This window comes from Engraulis encrasicolus, chromosome 5 (genome assembly GCF_034702125.1).
Source record: "Engraulis encrasicolus isolate BLACKSEA-1 chromosome 5, IST_EnEncr_1.0, whole genome shotgun sequence".
Taxonomy (NCBI): domain Eukaryota; kingdom Metazoa; phylum Chordata; class Actinopteri; order Clupeiformes; family Engraulidae; genus Engraulis; species Engraulis encrasicolus.
Window position 1 is genome coordinate 56,730,693 of NC_085861.1, and position 22,522 is coordinate 56,753,214.

Sequence of the window (22,522 nt, forward strand, 5' to 3'; positions counted from 1 at the left end):
CTGTGGGGTGCAGGGTAGAGAAGATGAGAGTCACCACAGAGTGTCACATTCCTTCAAGGTGGAAGGACTTCAGTCTGTGACCAATGCATGCACGTTAAAAGTGCATAGGTGCATGTAATACATGGCAGTTTTCTCTTGATACCTTATACATAATATACTATACACAATCTTTTTACATCTTGAAGACACCAGCCAAGACAGAGGTGAAGAAGAGTCGGCCTACAGTTGTCACGTGCGTTTACATCACAAAATGCGCTGCCTCTGTAGGATGACCAATCAAACAAGTGAATTGATGATGTAGTGTGTGTTCTCTAAGAATGCAGCCATCTGAAGATAACAATCTGTGGTGATTCCAAAATGTTTTGCATCCCGTCAGACAGACAGGAAGAATGTCTGTGCAAGAACGCCCACAGGGTGTCAACCAGAAACCTGTCACATAAATCAAACACACACCCATGGCCATGACCAACTCACAACAGGCAAAGACATGAAGTCACTCACAAGGCTGTTCCTCTTCTTTTTATGCGTGTATTCAGGTAGGAGCAGGATACATTAATTAATACATTTTGGTTAATAATGGTTGTAATTAAATTAATTAAGTACAAAACTGAAGCACTGATATTGACCTGCTTGCACAACACTGTAAAAAAAACAATTTCAATTTGTCAAATTAAAGAAATAGTGCAAGCAAAGTAATGCTGTCTTTTTACTCTTGTTAATATTTTCTATTATTGGTATTTAGAATGCATTGAGTTTTATTTGAACTAAATTTTCAGATCCTTTTTTTTCAAATTTAGGTAGATTTTTTTAGGTAGATCGGCACTAGAATGCATAAGCACCACCACTGCTAATTACTTATTTCCAGACCAATTAGAGCTTTCTTATTCTTCCATGCCCACATACTGAGTTATTATAAATTCAGCTCTCTGCTTTGAAGAAAGCAAATAGATAGATATCAGTATGATCTCATGTGAAATGCTGTTGCTGTCTCTCGTTCAGTGGACACACTGAAATGTTATGTGTGCAGCGCCACCAACAACAATGAGCAGTGTAACCAGAACAGCCAAGACTGCAACCCGCCACTCGACACCTGCATGGCCACTGTGGACACCATGAGTAAGTACAGCGTGCTCCCTGGCTCCTTATACTTGAGATTTTGGTAACAACTTATTTTAAAGGTGCACTGTGTATTATTTATAGCAGTTCCATGATGCACATTCAAAAAATGTTTCCTTTTCCACAAATACTTACCACCACCATCAAATTGTAAGTATTCATTCAGATTTGCACTTTTAGTGCAAGTAACTTTAGATAAAGGTGTAATGTAATCATCTGCTAGAGAAGAAAATGTGCTAAGAAAATGTGATGCCACTCTATGATGGCAAATCACACAAGTGAAAATGCCCTTGGCCTATGCCAGACTAGCCTGGTTCTCACCAGACCTCAGTGTGAGTGTAGCTCTGGAGCCCCCTTGTGGAACTACACCCACACATAGGTCTGGAATCGTGAGGATGTCTTGAGCCAGAAAAAAAAGTCAGATTAGCAGAAAATGTTTTTTGTAGGAATTTGTTGGTGGCAAGGATGGACATGATAGATAAAGCCATGCGTGCTCTCCCAGATCTAGTGGAGCTTACGTACTACTGTATAACTGTGCAGAACTACACAAATTACCAGTCCAGGCCGATCCATCTGACCTACAATGCACACAGTGGGCCTACATAACATTACATGTTGATACATAATAACAACAAAAAGACATGGTAAAATAAAGTGTTTACCCATGCGTGTCGTTTCCTCAGACGATGTGACGGCCATCGTGAAGCAGTGTGCCAGCAGAGCGACGTGCCTGGGGGCGCAGGCCGGCGCGTCAGTGGACAACGCCGGCAACGGAAACAAGGTGTACTGCTGTAACTCACGCCTCTGCAACTACAGCGGAGCGGCCGGCCTCAGCCTGTCACGGTGGCTCCTGGTGCTGCCCACGACCGTCTGCCTGCTCATGGCCATTCTGATGCACACGGACTAGGACTAGTTAATCATGTCGAAAAGATCATGCTGCAAAAGGATCATCTCTCACGTAAATGTCTATTCTTGGAATTACTTTTCCATGACTTCAAACATTAAAATATTTATTTAAACGCATTTGCTTAGGAGGCAAAAATTGGCAAGTCTTTGTTATGTATCTTTTTTGAGCGAATACATCACAAATCCATTCAGGGAGTCTCAGAACTGATCATTGTCAGCATTTACCACTTTGTGTTTAAATATAACAGTGTCAACACACTGTTAACATGTCCTTTGTTTTATTTTAATTCAGTTGTAGCCTGCTGCATCCATCCGCTTGAAGTGGCTCTTCAACATAGCCTATGACAGATGGCAGAGAACTGTGTACGTTCTTAATAGACAGGGCTGCTGACAGCTTTGGCAGGGCCCGGGACAAAAAATAATCTGAAAGGCCCCCTCACTCAATACATGCAGTCTAATGGGGAGCCAATTCCTGGGCATCTCTTTCCTGGGGCCGGGACAGCACAATTCTATCTAAGAGCAAAGCTTGGTATGGTTTTGTATTAGCAAGATGGGGATTTATTCCAGGTGGTGCAGGAACTGACAGAGTGAGGTCCCATGATCTCGAAGCCACACAGCTAATTGGTTGAACATGAGTCTAGTCACCACCAACATGTGACTGTAATAAAAATATATCTCTAATATTTACGGTTTCCTTTTTTTAGTTTATCTACTGCGCATGTATTATTATGTTCTGACACTGATGTATATACCTAACCCACAACCCAATCCTATGATACAGTGCAAGTTCAGAATGTTACTTTCTGAAACTGTAATGAATGTAACAAGGACTGTAAAATAAAGTGTAATCCAATATACCTTTGAGCCTGCTATGTGTCTATGGGTATCCAAACTTAAGATATCTGTGACATAATGGACGTTAACAGTTGCCATGAGGAGCATTCATTCGGGGTGGATTCATGTACTGACAATCTTGATTTACAAATCTACACTGTGTGCAGAATTATTAGGCAAACAAGTTTTTTGACAATATCTTCCATGTCATGCATATTGTTCGACACCACCCTTTATGGACATGAACACCTACTGGATTTAAGCATTCCAGGTCATGCATATTGGTATAATAAGAGACGGTGTGATCGAAGGAGCCCAATACCCTATATCAGGGCAAAATTAGTGTGCATAATTATTAGGCAACTTTGTTTTCCTCTCAGAAAATGAGCCACAAAGGAGATCTAACAAACTCTGTAAAGACTATAAACAATAGTCTATAGAAGGGTGTGGCTGTCTTGAAATATTGGTCACATCCATCTAATGCACCGTTACAAGCCATCAGTGTCACATGCCATGTGCCCACAAAGTAACTGCCAGATTGAGAAGAATTGAAGATGAAACTACCACAAAACTATTACCCTGCAGTGCTGTTATATTCCAGAACTGAAACCTACATCGAGTGTCCACAAGAACATTGTATTCAGCACTCAGAGACATGGCCAAGGTAAAACAGGTTGAAACCTGAAGACCACTCAACAAGAAACTTAAGTCAAAACTGGGTCAAGAAATGTCATTAGGCAGTTTTTCCAATGGTTTTATGAACTAGTGAAAGTGACTGTTAATGGACCAGGCTGATGAGCATGTGGCTAGATCAGTGATGTGCACACTCAGATCAGTTCCCAAATTCCACTCAAATACCAGCAGATTACTGCATAAATAACATTGTCTTTGTAAATAATGCGATTTTCTCTCTCTAACCCTGTCCGTCAAGAGTCACTTTCCCAAGTCCATAATACCTTTGAAAACTCTGTCCCCAGGTATTTGTGACCCAGTCTTGAATTAATTAACTTGTTGAATGGTTGTCTGGTGTCATCCTATCTTACCTTGTCCATGTCTCTGAGCGCTCAATACCCTGTTCTTTTGGACACTCGGTGTTGGTTTCTGTTCTGGAATATGATAGGACTGCAGGGTAATATTTTTTTTGTAGCTTCACGTTAAATTCTTCTCAATCTTTGGCAGTGACATTTCTTAAGAGACTGATGACTTTGTAACGGTGCATCTGATAGTTCTGTGCGAACGTGACCAACATCTTGCTAATTTCAAGACAGCCACATCCCTCTAGAACACTTCAAAATTGTTTACAGACATTTCAGAGTTTGTTAGATATGTTTTGTGGCCCATTTTCCCAGAAGAAAACAAACTTGCCTAATAATTATGCACACCTGATATAAGGTGTTGGGCACCTTCGACTACACCCCCATCTTATTATACAAATATGCATGACCTGGAATGCTAAAATCAAATAGGTGTTCATATCCATAGAGATTGGTGATGGAAAATATGCATGAAATGGACAATATGGTCAAAAAACACGTCTGCCTAATAATTCTGCTCACAGTGTAGACGTACAAATACACATGATAAAAAACCTTCCAGACATTCATGTGTTTACAAGTGAAAAGAACTCTCTCGTTTATTACTTTGTGACGTTTTATTTCATGATTTTTTTGTTTTTGTTTGGGAGAGTGCCAGGTTGGTCTGGCTCAGAGCTGAAATGAGGTGTGTGACTGATAATAATTGTGTGTGTGTGTGTGTGTGTGTGTGTGTGTGTGTGTGTGTGTGTGTGTGTGTGTGTGTGTGTGTGTGTGTGTGTGTGTGAAAAGATTTCACTGGCTAATCAGTGCAAACGTTCCAGTTTATCCATCCAGGCTACCTCACCTGAACTCCGGTGATTGCTTAATTTTATTCTCCAGAGCAGCCTCCACTCGGGCCTTTTCACAAAAACACATACTCACTCTCAGACACACACACACACACACACACACACACACGCACACGCACACAACCATCCATCCATCATTACAGTGCATCCATTAATCCATACATACATACATGTCAACTTGCACACTATACATATATACACACATGTACATCCTACATAGACAGATAGACAGACAGACAAATACATTACAGCAGCCTTTCCATCCGTCAGACATTAGTTCATCGGACAAGTCAGTCAGTAGTGTGTTTTCTTGGAAGCTATTTCATCATCTCCCCCCTCTCAGTCTCTCTCTCTTTCTCTCTCATTCAAGAGTCCTTACATGCTGGTGTGAGGCAGTCCGTTTTTTGTGGGGAAGAAAGCGAGACAGCCCGCCTTATCTGTGCCTGGGTCGTCCGAGCTTGCAGTCCTTCCACCCCACTGGCTTTAGCAAGCAAGCGAGTCCTACACAGTCGATTTCACAGTAGTAATTCAATACTATAACAAATGGGACTATACAGTCTAGAACAGTGTTGAATGCAGCTATGAGTGTTTTTGCTGTGCTAATTCAACACTTAGGACATCAGAATTCAACACCATTCTGCGTGGAGTGTACATGGTCCCATTCGCTAGTGTTGACAAAAAAAACACTGCAAAACTTACTGTGTAAATACTGTGTATTTCTACCAGTGTGGTGGCCGAGGGGGAGGCTGAGCTGCCGTCATTGCCTTGAGCCGGGCCTGGTCCATGAAACCAAGGAGGTTTCTTGGCATCGTAGCGTCTGATCTACTGGCCTTGAGGTCTCATTGAAATCAAGCCGATTTCGAGCAGTTTGGGTCAAAGTTGTGGCAGGGTTTTTGGTCTTTAAAACCCCCCCCCCAAAAAAACCTGTCACTTTCCGATGGCTCTGTTGGTAAAGCAAGTGAGGGCGGTTCAGATTATTTCTCTGAGCTTGCCCCCGCTCTCCCCTCTCCCCGCCACCTCCACCTCCACCTCCACTTCCACCTGGCAGGGTTGTCGAGTAAAGATGAGTCCTAGTGTGGCGGCCGCGGGGGAGGCTGGGCCCCCATCATGGTCTTGAGGCGTGCCTGGTCGATGACGTCCAGCAGGTTCTTGGCGTCCACGGCCAGGGCGTGCGCGGCGGTCAGCATCTGCTTCTTGTAGTCCTGCTGCAGGCTGGTCATGACGTACTGCTGCGCCAGCTTCATCTTGCCAATCAGCTCCGCCAGGTCCGAGTTCAGCAGCTTCTGGGCCATCTCGATCTGCACAGAATGTTTGTTTTCCACTTTTATTAATCAGACAGGACAGCTGAGAGAGACGAGACATGAGTGGGGAGAGAGAGAGCAGGGGAGGATCGGCAAAGGACCTCGGGCCGGCATCTAGCCCGGGACGCCGGCACAATGGTACGTTCAGAATGTTTGGTAACGCTTTCTTCTAAGGTACAGCAATACTATGTACTTTCTGGGTAACAACAGGGTAACAGAGAGAAGTTATCTATTAGATACCATCTAACCTCTCCCTGTTACCCAGAAAATAAACAGTTGCATACGCCTGGTAACTGTACCATAAATTAAAAGAAAGCGTTACCGAATGTTTTTTTCTTTTCACCTTCATTAATCAGACAGGGCAGTTGAGAGAGACAAGACATGAGTAGGGAGAGAGAGAGGGGGGAAGGATCGGCAAAGGACCTCGGGTTAGAATCTAACCCAGGATGCCGACGTAATGGTATGACGTCTTAGCTCATTGAGCCACTGCGTCCCCACATGTTCAGAATGTTTACATAACATTTACAGTGCCTTCAAAAAGTCTACACACCCCTCTTTAAATGTCAGGTTTTTGTGATGTAAAAAAATGACAGAAAGACGAATAAATTCACAGCTTTTTCCACCTTCAATCTAAACTATTAACCTGTACGATGCAATTGAGAAACAAGCATAAAGCTTTAAATGGAAGCAATAGAAAATACAAAACTTCAATTAACATGGTTGCATAAATATACACACCCTTAAATTAATACTTAGTTGCAGCACCTTTGGCTTGTCTGGGCCATTCCAAAACCTCAATATTATTCTAGTGAAGCCATTCTTTAGTAGATTTAGGCGTGTGCTTAGAGAAATTGTCGTTCTGAAAGATTAGTTCCTCTGCATCTTCACCTTTCTACCAGGGGGGCGAAGATTTTGTGCCACTACCACGGCCCCTGTGGAAATGTTCATAATTCCCTCCTACCTAATGAAGGCCCCAGTTACAGCTGAAGAAAAACAGCACAAAAGAACAATGCTGCCACCACCATACTTCACGTTAGGTATGGTGCTATTGCGGTGATGTTTTGTGCCAAAAATACCTTTTGGAATTATGTCCAAAATGTTCAACCTCAGTTTCACCTGACCATAACACATCTTCCCACATGCATTTGGGAGATTACAGAAGTATTTTTTGAGAAATTTACCTCACCAAGATTGAACTTTTTGGTCATAATTCAAAAGGGTATGTTTGGCACAAAACATCACTGCAATAACACCATACCTAACATGAAGTATGGTGGTGGCAGCATTGTTCTTTTGTGCTGTTTTTCTTCAGCTGTAACTGGGGCCTTCATTAGGGAGGAGGGAATTATGACAATTTTCACAGGGGCCGTGGTAGTGGCACAAAACCTTCGCCCCCCTGGTAGAAAGGTGAAGATGCAGAGGAGCTAATCTTTCAGAACGACAATTTCTCCAAGCACACGCCTAAGTCTACAAAAGCATGACTTCACTAGAATAATATTGAGGTTTTGGAATGGCCCAGACAAGCCCAAAGGTACTGCAACCAAGTATTAATTTAAGGGTGTGTATATTTATGCAACCATGTTAACTGAGGTTTTTTATTTTCTATTGTTTCCATTTAAAGCTTTATGCTTGTTTCTCAATTGCATCGTACAGGTTAATAGTTTAGATTGAAGGTGGAAAAAGCTGTGAATTTATTTGTCTTTCTTTTATTTTGTACATCACAAAAACCTGACATTTGAGGAGGGGTGTGTAGACTTTTTGAAGGCACTGTGCATTACATTACACTAAGCAGAATGTTAACTATACTGTCAGTGCAGATGGTGACAAAAGATTCATTCATGAATTCAATCTGACGCACTGACTTCCCGAACCTACACCATCTCTCTCTCCCACTCATTCCCTGTCTCCACCATGGACTGTCCTGTCAAATCAAGTCTAAAAAATAAATAAACGTTATATTACCTCTCGATGTGTGCTTGCAGGCAGCGTGGGGATGGTCTCATCAACTGTTGCCAGGAGCGTTCTCAGAGCTAAGCCCACTTCCTGTTGTAGCACACAAGCAATGGAGAAAGGAGAATTTTACACACCATGAAACACTACCTGACATGCCACTGTGGTTTGTTAACATTTGAAATGCTACCAGGAACTGCAACCTGTATATTATATTATATCTTTACATTTGGCGGATACTCTCTAAAGTAACAAAAGAAGAGCAATGGACAGAATCAATTTATGAGAAAGCACAAAAACAGTGCAATCCACTGTAAAGTACAGAGTACAAAACAGCGTACACAGTATAGTGTAGCAATATTTCAAACCAACATTATGGCATCTGTTCTGTTGGTATTTCACACAGTGTCATTAGAAACAGTCTTGTAAGATGTCTGTGGCTGTTTCCAAGTGCAGTGTTCACCATGGGCACATACGACGGGATTAAAAAAATGTCCTTATGTCAGACAATGACATTACCAATAACACGGCAAAACGCAATAAACATGTTGCAAACATTTCATTCCTGTAATTAGTCTGAGGTATTTAGCAAGCAGAGCGTTGGTACCTTCAGCATAGACGCGCACTTGCCCATTTGCCCTACTGGACAAAAAATGGCCTTTATGAAAGGTGTTTTTTTATTTGTGTTGTCACAATTTACTGTGATCCATGTGGATATGATCATCTAAAAAGGCTTGAATTAATGCCTCAATACAATATATAGCCTCTGTAGCCTAGTAAGACAGACAGAAGTTCCACATCCCCCACAAAATGCCTGTGCACGCCACTGACCTTCACCATGGGCACATACTCCTCCGGGGGGGCAGGCTGGATCTTACTCGACATCTCGATGACTGCCTTCACCAGCCCCGTCACATTCTCGTACACCTTGTCATTGGAGCGGTCAAGATTGGCCGTGGGCGGAGGGTTGATCTCCTGGGGCTGGATCTATGAAGAACAGAGGAAAAAAAACATTTCAGAAGAGAACACACATAGGCTTGGCTTTCAATACATGTCCTGCAGGCTTGGCCCTCAGTTCAAGGCCCTTCTCACATACAGTGAAAAAGTGTGAGGTGTGCACAAATCCCAAAAAAACTATTATTGTGGGAGCATGATGTAAAGCAACGCATTAAGAAAAAAAAAAAAGAAATATTCACACACCACAGAAGCTCCCTTGCTGTTTTATACAACATACATCACAGCTAGGGAGCTTCTGTCATGTAAGGATATGTCTTCTTTTTCCTCCTCCCATTGAGGAAATCAAAAAATCAAATCAAAAGGTTTCCCCTGCTGCTGTCAAGCACCTCAGAGCAGCTTTCTGGGTCTTTCCCCCAGTCTATACACAGAGGAGACACGTTAAGTGAAAATCTGAACAATGTTTTTGCAAGATATCGAATAAAATTGAGTCTTGCAAATAGAGTCATGCATCACAAGATCCGAGGCTGTAGAGGAGCAGAGGAACCTATTGATGGACTTCCATTATTATATGTACCAGATACTAGAACTCAGATTCACTCAGCTGCTGCACGTGCAATATAGCCAGGAGGTGGTAGTGTTGGGTAACCATACAGAGCTTGTGGTAATTATTAAAACTTTTAAGATAGTAACTGTTGTTTGTTCAGCCTTCTGTAATTTCAGCATCTGTTAAAGGGCTCTGGATCTAGATATGAATTGAGGTACTCAAACAAACCGTAATTCTACTTTTCATGACTTTAATGGATTAATACAAAGATGTCTTAAAAAGAACCGACTGTCAAATAAAATCATACTACACTAAACAATAACATACATAAGCCAAGATGCAAATGCTTGAAAATACACAACACTACAAACTCTAGGTGTTAAGCATATCCAAGTCTAAGAGTCTAAAAAAAACACAACCGTTGTTAGTTCTGATACTAATATTGCTAGTCATTGCTGACATCACTAAATAAAGGGAGAGGAGGAGCAAAAGGAGTTAAACGTTTTAAAAAAAATCACTACATGAGATGAGATGAGGGTGAAAAGATGATTCAAATGGGCAAGTAGGAAATGAACAACAGACAGCAACAGACACACACATGCACAGACACACACTGTGCTCTTACCCTCCAGGGCTATGTTCAACAACAGTGACGCAGAGGCAGTAGAGGAAAACAATGACACAGAGAACAGAAAAAGAAAAAAAGAAACAAATGGAGAGCAGAGAGAGAGATAGAGAGAGAGAGAGAGATAGAGATAGAGATACAGAGATAGAGAGAGAGAGAGAGAGAGAGAGAGAGAGAGAGAGAGAGAGAGAGAGAGAGAGAGAGAGATTATTACAGAGTCAAAATCAGGCATAAATTAAACATGCTTCAACACACAAGAATCAGCCTGCGTGCGTAAGGGTACATTCAATGACTGTTTTTGCTGTAGGTTGCATGCGCGCCTGTGTGTGTGTGCGTGTGCGTGTGCATGTCTGCATGCTTGTGTACGTCAGAGAGAAATTGCACAGACGGGCGCTGGGAGCACACAAGAAATACATAAGCAAAGAAGGAAAAAGACAAAAGGAAATAAAAAAGAGATATACAATGAAAAAGAAAAGAAATATAAACAGACCGGTCTCGGCAGTGTGAGGATCCATACAACGTGAAGTATACATTTTATTCATGGGCACCACAATAACACAAGACCTGCAAGTTTTTAAACTGCGTTTCTGTAGCTTTGCACTACACTTTTCTAAAAAATGATCCTGCTTTATTTGGCAGCCACTTTTGGTTGTGAGGGACGGCGGTTTTTCCGCAGAAACTCAATTGCTTGGTGTACATTGTTTTGGGGGTAATTTCCTGTGGGTTCCCTAATAACAGGGTGCGATGGAAACCGTTTTGCTCCTCGAGTGCTGAGCATTGTTTATGAGAGAGAGAATGCGTATTCAGACCAGTTGTGCGAGTTTATGCGTACTGGGGATGACTTTAGCTGTGTGTGTACTAAAAGTGCACTAGTGAAACTGAGCCGGGTTTATTTGTACAAGCTTTGTGTGAAGTCAGCGCTAAGTTTGTGTGTGCACGGGTTGGGTGTGTGGAGCCTTGGTATGCTTTTTTGTGTGTCTACGTGTGTATGTAACACTGGTATGGAGTGTGTGTGTGTGTGTGTGTGTGTGTGTGTGTGTGTGTGTGTGTGTGTACGGCGGGTGGTTCTCAGCAGCTGGGATTGCTTTAGCTGAGGCTTGGCATGCGTCTCCTCCAGTGTGGCTTAGGCAGGAGTGTTTTCCTGGGTTATGCTGCAATTCATCCATCATACATTGTGTGTGTGTGTGTGTGTGTGTGTGTGTGTGTGTGTGTGTGTGTGTGTGTGTGTGTGTGTGTGTGTGTGTGTGTGTGTGTGTGTGTGTGTGTGTGTGTAGGCCGCGTGCATGCATGTGCATGTGCAAGCGTGGGCAAGAAAAAGTGTAAAAAAAAAAGTCAAACACGCTTTACACGAAGGAAACACAGATTACTCTCTATGCTATATCCCCCATACTTGCACAAGAGATCGACAGTATTACTTCCTACAGTACGTCTGATGTGCGTTTGTAGTAAGACTGCTGCCAAGACTGCCGCCAGTCTGCATGGGTGCCTACCTTCACTCCTTCATTGTAGCTCTCCACGGGGTTGAGGCTGGCCAGGCTCCCCAGGTGGCTGCTGGGGGCTCCTGGGCGTGGGGGCTTCTTGGGCGGTGCTGCGTGCTCTGTGGAAGGGCATGGGACACTTTAAAGGAGACCATTTAATCTATGCTACTTCTTATCACAGGTCCGGTTCAGAGAAATAATGTAGGCTGAAACTTGAAATCAGACTTTGCCCTGTATCTGACCTTAGCACAGGATGAGCTCAACTTTTTTTTTCAGCAATATATACCTAGATGTATTTTTTTTCCACATGCATTCCAACCACCTCCTTTCATTTCCAGTACTTCAATCCATGTTCGACTATTTTTGGGCTAAAACAGGCATGAATTTCCTTCTGCCTTCGCATGGTAATTTCCCTGGAAGCAGCTAATTTACCTGGTTGATGAAAAAAAAGTTGTGCTGATTACAATCTGCTAATACAGTACAATGCCCTGGAACAAAGGTGCACTGTGGTAGGAATTCAAATATGCACTGTAGCAGGACTTCTTTTACTTCAACCTCAACATGCCTGCTTTTGTTTGAATGAGAAGTCTGGGGTTTGTCTGGCTCAGCAATAGTCAGGCTGGCACTACCATTGCAGCATTTTTCAGTCAATATTTGTTTCAATGTTTCAGTACAGAACTAGATCAGGCATCTCTTTCAAAGGATCTTGTTTGCACTACACCAGCTAAAGTTGCAAGTGGACAGTCTGATATTAAAGGCAGCACATAAGGATGGTACATTTCAAATCAAGAGCCTGTCTTCAATACAAAATGCCAAGACTTTCAGCAAAAGTGGAAGCGTCTTGTTCTAGTGCGCTATTGTTATGTCAGCACAGCTGATGATTGAATGAGCTGTAGGAGCAGTTCTAAAGGAGCAGAACAACGGTTCACAGCAACACTGGTGTAATGCTGATATACAGTACACTAATGAGGCACAGCGATTCAATAGGAAAAATAACTGGCTGGGTTTATTTTTTTTACCTGGTTTGCCTACGGGCTGGTATATGTGCTGGCTTCCCGTCTGTCAATAAACAAAAAAAGAAACAATTACAAAACATCTCAACTTGCAGTGTCAAATCTCCATGTGTGTGTGTGTGTGTGTGTGTGTGTGTGTGTGTGTGTGTGTGTGTGTGTGTGTGTGTGTGTGTGTGTGTCAGTGAGTGAGTGAGAGAGAGCGAGAGAGAGGCGAGGGGGGGTTGGATAGAGAGACAGAACGAACGACAGAGAATAGGCATGTTTGTGTTCTTGTGTCTTTTCATGGAAACTCTGTTTAGGCGTCCCCCTCAGTGCTGTTGTGGTGTGGCCACAAATAGTCAACATGCCACAGATGTTTGTGTGTGCACACATGCACATGCACACACACACACGCACGCACGCACGCACGCACGCACGCACGCACGCACGCGCACACGCACACGCACACGCACACGCACACGCACACGCACACGCACACGCACACGCACACACACACACACACACACACACACACACACACACACACACACACACACATCCCTACTCCGCAGTGTGACTCAATGCCAAGCAGCACCCTGGCATTCGCCTAACAGTACAGGCAGGGCAGGGCCGGATTAAGATGGCCTGGGGCCCCTTGGTTACAGGCTGCTGTGATGACTGAATGATGTACCCATGCTATATGTTACATGCATATTACACACATGGATTACATGTCACGAACAAGCATTAGTGATTGGGAAAAATCCGGCGCACATTTCAAACAGAGTTGGCCATGAAATTAGGAGGGTATGGCGAGACCAGACTGCCTTGGCCTGGCACATCAGTGGAAAACACACCAATTGTCCCAGCAACATTCACTGTGCACAATGGCAGCTTTTCCAAGCCCAAAGAAAAGCAGATTGTCTCCAAAACAGATTACAACACTTCACTCCACGCAGCCATATAATATTTGTGGATCTTCTGACATGACAATCCCAAACCATCACTGATACGTCGCCCATCTACCCCATCATGTAATGATTTTCAGAAAGGCGAGGTGGGCGTAGGGTGTAGATTGTAAGAGTAAGAAGAGTAGGTAAGTCGGGCGAGGGTGACGCCTATGAGCGAGGTGGGGGTGAAAAGGGGTGGGTGAGTGGGTTAGGCTGACGCCTATGACGCCTTCTTGCAAAGTGTGCCGTAAAAAGGAGCACGCCACAGCATGACGGTGCCTTTTCATGTGGGCTGCCTGCCTGTGGAGGGTGGCACAGCCCTTTTTGGTGGGTCTGGGAAACGACAGAGAGGGGTAGAGATCCCACTAGAAAGGACCTCATTCCTGGGAGGAGTAGCACATTTCTCTCTCCCTCTCCCTCTCCCTCTCCCCTCTACATTCGCCCACAGCTCTGGTAAACAGAGTCTTCTTTCTGTATACTTGCCAGCACTCTCAGTGAAGGTTGTAATTTCACATGCCAGAGAGTCAAACGCTGCTGGTGCTGCTGATACTTTTTTTTGGTGCTGCATCAATTCTGTGTCAGTGGGGGAAACCTTGCTGGCGACTATAAACACGCACAGGGTTATTTTAAGAACCAAGACTTGTGAAAGGAAAAAAAAAAACAGATGCACAATAGCATCCCAAACATTTAAACAAGCCGGTTTAATCATCTAAGGTCTGCCTAAGAATATAGGTATCAAAGCGTAGATGTACTGTTGTGGACCAAGGTTTTATGACATCTAATTTCTCCCTTGAAGAAACACCAAAGCCCTTGACCTCGTCTCCCTAACTCCTCAAATAGAGGAGTGGAGCGGAGATCAGTAGCATCACATTCTAGGCACATCAGGTCTGCTTGAGGACTTCACAGTTCTCAAATAACTGACAACTTTTCTTCTCCGACTCCTCAAGTACTTGAGTGGAGCCCAGAGGGAAACTGCAATGTGTGACAATCTGGCACTCAGCTGAGTCCAAACACAGTATGAAATTAATATCCTTTGAGAACACACATGCAGACAAACTCATCTGAGCACAATTACTGCTGGGGAAACGATACTTCCATATTTGTTGACAAGCAAAACAAATAGTGTTCAAAGCTATTATTCCCTCGACACAATTCATTTATTTATGAAGATGACTGTTTATAAGTAGGGATATTACATTTTTTACTTCTGCTTGAACTGCCGTGACCCAAACGCTTCCTCTTCCCATGAGTATGCAGGAGAGGGAAGGCTTGAGGGTGTGTGTGCGTGTGTGCGTGTCTGTGTGTGCGTGTGTGCGTGTCTGTGTGTGTGTGTGTGTGTCTGTGTGTGTGTGTGTGTGTGTCTGTGTGTGTGTGTTCCACAGTACACATGAGTCAGGCTGACGCCTCAACTGCCTCCTCACACCCTCCACATGCGTGTGTCCAAAGCTGCACACACCGAAGCCCCAGGCAGTCTGTGAGCACTGTTGCAACAAGCAAAAGTCCGTCAAATGCCTTATCTAACCCAGCGAACGATGCCAGGAAGTGTGTGTGAGTGTATGTGTGTGTGTGTGTGTGTGTGAGAGTGAGTGAGAGCTTGTGGGAGAGGGAGAGAAAACGGCGAGAAAGAGAGACTAACTGGCATGAGGAAAAATAAACAAATTTCAAAAGGATTTTCAGAAACTTACCGGGCCCTGGTGGCTACAGTCTTCTCGGTCAATATTGCCCCTCGAGTCAGGCTTCTGGTGAAGGAAGGAGAGAGAGATATAACAAAGGAATATTCCAATTAACAACAACAACTACTCAGAAAATCACATATTAAGTCATCGTAATACAGTGTCCTGCATACAGCTATTTCAGGTTATTTTCACATGGTGTTACGTGTACAGAAACACTAAATTAATCAGCACATTATTCCTTTGTTGATCTGCTCTAAAAAAATCAGTCATTTTGCACAACATAAACATAAACATAAACAATGACAAAAGCAAAACTATGCTACACTTTGTGTATTATTCTATTGCACATATCCAACACCACAATTTCCCCCCTCTGTAACATCGGAAGACAAAACATTCAAGTCTCGCGCACAGTAAGCAAGCAATTTCCTCCCATTACTGTTTGTGTCTTGACACTTTGCAAGACGAATAAATATAGCACAGAAACAAACAGGAAACTATCATCAGTGGCGACCATTTCTGGCAACACACATCTTTCTCCAACCAGCCACTTCTCACACACAGCATCAGAATCTGCACAACTTCAAATTCATATTGAGCCTCTCTCTACCATCCATTACCACAGAGGTTTCCCACCCTGCTTCCATAGCCCCAAACTTGCTGCTGTACCAGTTTGCCAAAGCAGGACTTGAACATCAGCATCCTTTCGTCCGTTGCAGCGTGAGGACGTCTTCTTCTGAATGCGCATGAGGCTTGAAGAGCCAGTACTTCCATTAACAGTGTCCAGAGCAGCAGGGACTTGAAGAGTGACAGCGGCCCGTGACGAGAGCTTCTACATAACTCATTCTCTCCTGCTTGGGCATATATGAGCCGTGGCTGACTAACGACTGACAACTGAGCAATCCAATTTTTCCCTCCTCAGCCCAGCCCTTTTCTCCTCCCTCTTTCTTTCTTTTATCCACAGACATATCCTCCCTTGCCCTCTTCTTGGCCATGGTCCAAGTGTGAGGGCTACCACTGGTACGTTCTAACTTAAATTGTGTGTACTTTATGTGTTTCACTGTTCCAGTGATGGATTTTGGAGGCAGACCAGGTCTTTGCTGAAGTATTCCTCAGCTTCTATAGGCTCCATGTGAGGTCTATGATCTTATGTGAGTGTAGTGTATACTCTATGACTATGGGAAAGCCGTTTGTGTATGTGCACAAGTGTGGAATTCTAGGGCTGCGCGGTTTGATGTGCATACAACGCTCAAGACATACATACATACATACATACATATATACACATACATGTATATACAGTGCTCACAGATTTGTGCAGGTATTTTGTGCGATTAGCCTAATCTTCTCTTAAAGGGGTATGCCACTATTTTGGGGCTTAATACAGTTAAAATCGTTGGCTGGGGTTTATAAAGGCGGTTAAGTGTCTTATTTTTCATGTAAGCCGTTGTCTTGCTGTAAGACAAGTTAAAAGAGGGAGCATGTCGCTAAGCTAGTGAAAGTCAATGGATCCGTGTACCATTGACTTTCACTAGCTTAGCGACATGCTCCCTCTTTTAACTTGTCTTAAAGCAAGACAACGGCTTACATGAAAACTAAGACACTTTACCACCTTTATAAACCCTGGCCAACGATTTTAACTGTATTAAGCCCCAAAAGTGTCATACCCCTTTAACAGTTGCACTAATGGCTGTTTGCAAAGCCAAATGTAAATTCACAGGGTACTCCTGGAGCCTCAAGTGCATTGCTATTGCGCAGACAATATAAATATTGATTCATCAGAACTGGCTAGCCAGATTAACAAAAGTAGACTTCCTTCCAGTCAACAGTACAGTGACAGTGGACAGATTAAACTTTTCAAAGTGGGTTGACATTCAATAGGAAACATCTTTAACCTGAAATCTCTTCCATGCCACCATCGGGCCATCATGACACCAGTTCCTCCACCACAATGACCACGAATGAATACACATTCAATGAAAAGGTTGCAGGTTTGAATCCCATAGCAGTAGTAATGATAGTGTTCTCTTTTTGCCTTCTCTATACCTTCAGAACCTACAGATTTTTTTCATGCCAATTTGCTGGGATGAGATGAAGGTTAGCCGCGGTCTTTGGAGTGGAATGTTACAGGTTCAAATCTCTCCTTAACCGGTAGGAATAATATAGCACTAGGTGTCCCTTATCCATGCATGAAGTACCCCTGAGTGAAGCACATACCCTCAGATTGCTCCAGGAACTGTAAACAAATACCCTGTACCTAAATAACTGTTAGTCACTTTGGATACAATCTCCCACTAAATGTAATGCCACTGGACAGAGGATGTTTTTTTTCAATTGGTGTAAATCTTATTTAAAGAATGTACTTCTGCAGCATTCCAGCGATGCAATTCAGCAGCTGTTTCAATACGGTCACGAGTTAGAGCCTTAAAATATCCCCCATGAGCAGCTGGGAGACAGATGTGCCACTGCCAATTCTGCAACAGTCATTTCCACCGTCCCTGGCAATACACATTAGCACGAGACATCTAATTTGAAACTCAAACTAAGTCAACTGTATTTCAGCTCACAAAATATTTGAGTGCATCTAAATGTACAAATATTGAATAAATAAACAAAAAACCCTTACTCCACCAAGTTTGCTTTACAATATGCCCAATTACAGGGAGCGTTAATGCTCAGCATGCTGGCAGACATAGCTTGCACACCTTACAAACAGTAGTATGCTGGCAGACATAGCCTGCACACCTTACAAACAGTAGTATGCTGGCAGACATAGCCTGCACACCTTACAAACAGCAATTGCAAATGTGCAATTCAAAAAAAAGCCTGAATGCATACCTACATACAGTGTAAGCTAGCTCACTCTGTCAGCAAACTAGCAGGAAAATGCAATGCAAATTTGTGTGCATCACATAAACATACCCAATAGGCTCAAGTCAGAGTTCCAGTCTGACTAATATTACAGGTCGGCTAAACCCTGTTACCAGCTGTAAGGATCACTTCTGATTCTCTTTGCATCCCTGCGAGTAAACCTTTTTTTCCTGGGTTTCTACAGCTTCATGTCACACACTGGTCCCCACAGTGCATAAGTACTATAATGTGTGCATGACACATGACATACAATACTGTAGGTCTCCACTCGGGGGCAGACAACGACAATTAGACAGAGAACCGTGTCTTACAACTTGTCTCTGAGGTCATGGTCGTTGTTTTCACATATTGCATTCTTACAGTCAGTCAAAAGAAGTATCTTGTCTGGTTAACACTTTATAACAATGGATGCATAAAAAGCGTTATGAACTCTTAATAACTAGTTAACTAATGATCAACCAAATTTTAACAAACATTTGTGAATGAGTGGGAAATTATGTTTTAATAATTGTATTTATCAAACATGCCAGTCAACTGTACTACTTCAATCTACTTTATTCATCATGTTTTTGGCCAGAGCTGTCAATCATTCATTAAATACCGCTGTTACAGTTGCAACATATCCATTCTATCAAATTTTGATAAGGAATGGTTTTAAACTTTTGAGGCATGCACGATAAAACAATTTAAATGCATGCCTAGCAATAAATCAAAACACGGGTCTTCCTTCCAGTGGGTTATAATGGGCGTGTTTGTGTTCGAGTCTGCACAGCGTACATGTGCACCTCTGTGCATGTGCGCACGTGCCATTTCAATGCATTCTGGTTAGAATTTTCTGACCAGAATGCATTGTAACTTTGCACTGTGTATGTGCGTTGCGCAAATTGCTTCTACGTGTGCCGTCATCAACACGCCCATTGGCTTGTATCGCTTGTCAGTTACATGTATGATGTATCTCTTTGTGGCTAGCATTCCTACCGGTTCCGCTAAAGGATTAAGACTGTGGATGGAAGTCAAACAACTTCCTCCTGTCCTTTCCTGCGACCTCTGGCCTCGTTTGCCTTGGTGTCCCCCATTAAAGATCCCAATTGGAAATGATAGAATGATCTTTGAACTGTCTCATTGTAAATGATTGAATACAATCTCATTGATCATCAATGGCATTGAGTCTTGTGTAATGAGGCCGGGAAGAGACGGAATGAAGTAGTTTGACTTGTACTTCTGCTACTATGTAATGTAAAGCAATGTGGTGCTTCTTCCTCACCAGGAAGCGCTCCTCCTGCTCCAGCCAGCGCTGGTCCTCCTCCATCTGCTGCTGCTGCAGCATCAGCTGCTCCTCCATCAGGTGCTGCGGCAGACCCTGACCCAGGCTACGCATGTCCAACGCACCGCCATCCTGTATACATTACATCACATTACATTACATCACATTACATCATATTACATTACATTATATCAGACCCTGACCCAGGCTACGCATGTCCAACGCACCGCCATCCTGGATACATTGCATCACATTATAATACATTACATTATATCAGGCCCTGACCCAGGCTAAGCATGTCCAACGCACCGCCATCCTGGATACATTACATTACATTACATTACCCTACATTACACTACATTATATTTGGCCCTGACCCAGGCTACGCATGTCCAACGCACCGCCATCCTGGATACATTACATCACATCACATCACATTACATTACATTACCCTACATTACACTACATCATATCAGGCCCTGACCCAGGCTACGCATGTCCAACGCACCACCATCCTGCATACATGACATCACATTACAAACAGTAACACTAAATTACACTGCATTATATCTGACCCTGGCCCAGGCTGCGCATATGACATCATTACACTACATTATAGCAGGTGCTGCGGCAGGGGGGGTGGTAGAGAGGAAATCATATCTGACAGCATGCCAATGAACATTAGGGTATTAGTCAAAGACTCCCCGCTATGTATACCACACCCCTTACACCTGTTCTGTGTTACACTTTGATGAAGGACGGTTAGTCCGAAACGTCGTGCCATTAAATGTTTGGGAGCATTTAACAGTGTTGCGGACCTTTATTTTCTTTTCAATTAGTCAAAGACTGCCAGTCGTTTTCCTGGTAACACTATAGAATAGGTGTCACATGTTAGCTACTAATACATGCTTCAAAATCAAGGGCATACAATGTCCTCATTAAGATTGTATCAATAAAAACAGCCTCACTGGCAATGAAGAAACATTGCCAAACAAATGACTGATTTTGCTGTACCCAAGTCAATTACACAGAAAGGCACTCACTGCCTAAAACCCTATTCTTACGCATTACACCATCCCCTTTTTCAGATTTAACAGATGTCAGATCCTAACACTGATCCTGACTGTCAGCAGCACATCGTGTGTGTGTGCGTGTATGTATGTGTGTGCGTTTATGAGTGGGCGTGTGCGAATTTTACCATAAAGTACATTTGACATGACTTTAATGCTGAAAGTTTCAGATGCCAACACCCTGTGTCTGTCAGTAGCACACACCTCCATTTTGGATGACCACATGGGCACCTCGTGTGGGGCGCGGTGGTGGTTCCACCCGTCGTGCGTGTCCATGCCGGACGCTTGGGGAGGGTACCCTCCTCCTCCTCCTCCGCTGTGCATGTGTGGCACACCATGCATATTGGGGTAACCTGGCATCTGTGAAGAGCACACAAAAATGAAACATCCCAAGCATACATCATACGGCATCTTACTACCAGTGATGGTGGGCAACCTGGATTTATTAGTTGCAATTCAAGTGCCACATATTCCAAATGACATGGTTTTACCAGTCCAAGATTGCCTGGTTGAGTGATCATCTGGTAGAATTGGACAGGTAAAACCAGTCATTTGGAATATGTGGCCCAAGAAAACTTACACTGTCTAGAATGTTACATTTTAAAGACATACAATTTAGATGCACACATTGTTACAAAGACACATGCAAATTCTGACAAATGTATGCATCCAGCTACTACTACTTAATAGAAATCGGTATATAAGTTTCAAGTTGTGATTTTATAGTGTTGCCTCTCTAACACAAGTGCTGACAGGCTGTAAATGAACCCGTCACCTAACTACTCGTGGTGACAGTGGGGTGGGGTAGACCTACTGGGCAGTGGTTGTGCTTCCACTACTTAATACAACCATTAAAGAGGTAGACGATATAGTGACAGGTACATACAGTACATATTAATTTGTAATAGTGAGTTGTGTGACTTTTATAGCACTGTTACTCTGACACTAGGGCTGAAAAGCTGAAAACTGTAAATCAAAGCATCACAAAACTCCACCAGGTGGTTAGGCACCTATTGGGTGGTTGTTGTGCTGCTACTACTTCTACTACAGCTCACCAAAATTAAAAAGGCACAGATGATCATATACTGTACACACTGTCTGTATGCATTTAGTTGTGATTAAATACCATAGTCCCTCTAGGTAGACCTACGGGGAAGTGGTTGTGCGGGCCCATGTGCTGGGGGCTGGGGTAGAATCCTTCACTGGAGCGGGGGCTGGGGTAGCCAGGCCGGCTGGGCTGCACATGGGGAGACGAGTTGGGAGGGGGTGGAGGGGGTAGGGCATACTGTTAAATGTCTCGCATACACAACACACAGAGACACAAACAGACAGACAGACAGACAGACAGACGGCACGCTCACATGCACGCACGCATGCACGCACGCACGCACGCACGCACACACTCTTTTGCCCTCAAGGCAGCCGTCTGTCAGAAAGCATTGGTTAACAACTGGCACACACGTCACACCACAGGGACACACAAAAAAAATCCCAGATGCATTTTGTTTTTTGTGTGTGTGTGTTAGGTTAGGTTTTGTGCTGTTGTGAAAGGGAAAGGGGGGACAACCAAACAAAACTCAAAAGATCAAGGCAGGCGGTTAGCACGAGATTAAATGATAAAAGTTTGGGGGAGGGCGACTGAATTCCGAGTTGGTCATTTGGTTGTTTCACATGGTTCCAGGGAGGAGGATGGTTTACAAAAAAAAGACCCGCAGAAACGAGATGAGTGATATTTTAGACAAAAGGCAGGCAAAAATAAATTCTTCCAACAAGAGCATGGAGGACGAGGAGCCAGGGAGTCAAGTCAGCTCCTTTGGGGTGGAGGGATCGGCCGCAAAGGGAGTTCTCTAACCTGAAACACCCGCTCATAGATGGTGTCTCTGGATCGAGCCTCCGGAGGCGGACACGGGAAAACAGTGGCAAACATTAGCAAGATGAAAAACAACACAGACAATACACACACACACCATGTGCAGACAACCCACACACACACACACACACACACACACACACACACATACACACACAGACACACACACACACACACACACACACACACACACACACACACACACACACACACACACACACACACACACACACACA

General features: G+C 43.5%; 2 protein-coding genes across 11 annotated transcripts in view; one reads left to right on the forward strand and one right to left on the reverse strand.

The window, feature by feature from the left end:
- Window positions 1–342: 342 nt before the first annotated feature.
- On the forward strand, window positions 343–2,875 carry LOC134448709 (prostate stem cell antigen-like). 2 transcript variants are annotated; one of them, XM_063198362.1, is made up of 3 exons: window positions 343–536; window positions 1,028–1,116; window positions 1,800–2,875. In XM_063198362.1, exons 1-3 carry the CDS (start codon window positions 523–525, stop codon window positions 2,021–2,023), a joined length of 327 nt encoding a protein of 108 aa, XP_063054432.1. In that variant the 5' UTR covers window positions 343–522; the 3' UTR covers window positions 2,024–2,875. The 2 variants fall into 2 exon arrangements, with proteins under 2 accessions (XP_063054432.1, XP_063054431.1); XM_063198361.1 differs by having other exon boundaries at window positions 345–536; window positions 1,000–1,116.
- Window positions 2,876–5,760: 2,885 nt separating this feature from the next.
- Window positions 5,761–22,522, reverse strand: part of ptk2ab (protein tyrosine kinase 2ab) — an 84,840-nt gene continuing 68,078 nt past the window's right edge. For 7 of the 9 annotated variants that reach the window (XM_063199776.1, XM_063199771.1, XM_063199766.1 and 4 more), the window contains 9 exons: window positions 21,543–21,653; window positions 20,621–20,776; window positions 19,347–19,478; window positions 15,221–15,274; window positions 12,613–12,652; window positions 11,606–11,712; window positions 8,821–8,976; window positions 8,002–8,082; window positions 5,761–6,036 (listed from right to left, as the gene is read on the reverse strand). In XM_063199776.1, the coding sequence (XP_063055846.1) occupies window positions 5,809–6,036; window positions 8,002–8,082; window positions 8,821–8,976; window positions 11,606–11,712; window positions 12,613–12,652; window positions 15,221–15,274; window positions 19,347–19,478; window positions 20,621–20,776; window positions 21,543–21,653 (1,065 nt within the window). In that variant the 3' untranslated portion in view covers window positions 5,761–5,808. The remainder of the gene's footprint in view (window positions 6,037–8,001; window positions 8,083–8,820; window positions 8,977–11,605; window positions 11,713–12,612; window positions 12,653–15,220; window positions 15,275–19,346; window positions 19,479–20,620; window positions 20,777–21,542; window positions 21,654–22,522) is intronic. The other 2 variants (XM_063199773.1, XM_063199770.1) reach the window with 1 other exon arrangement.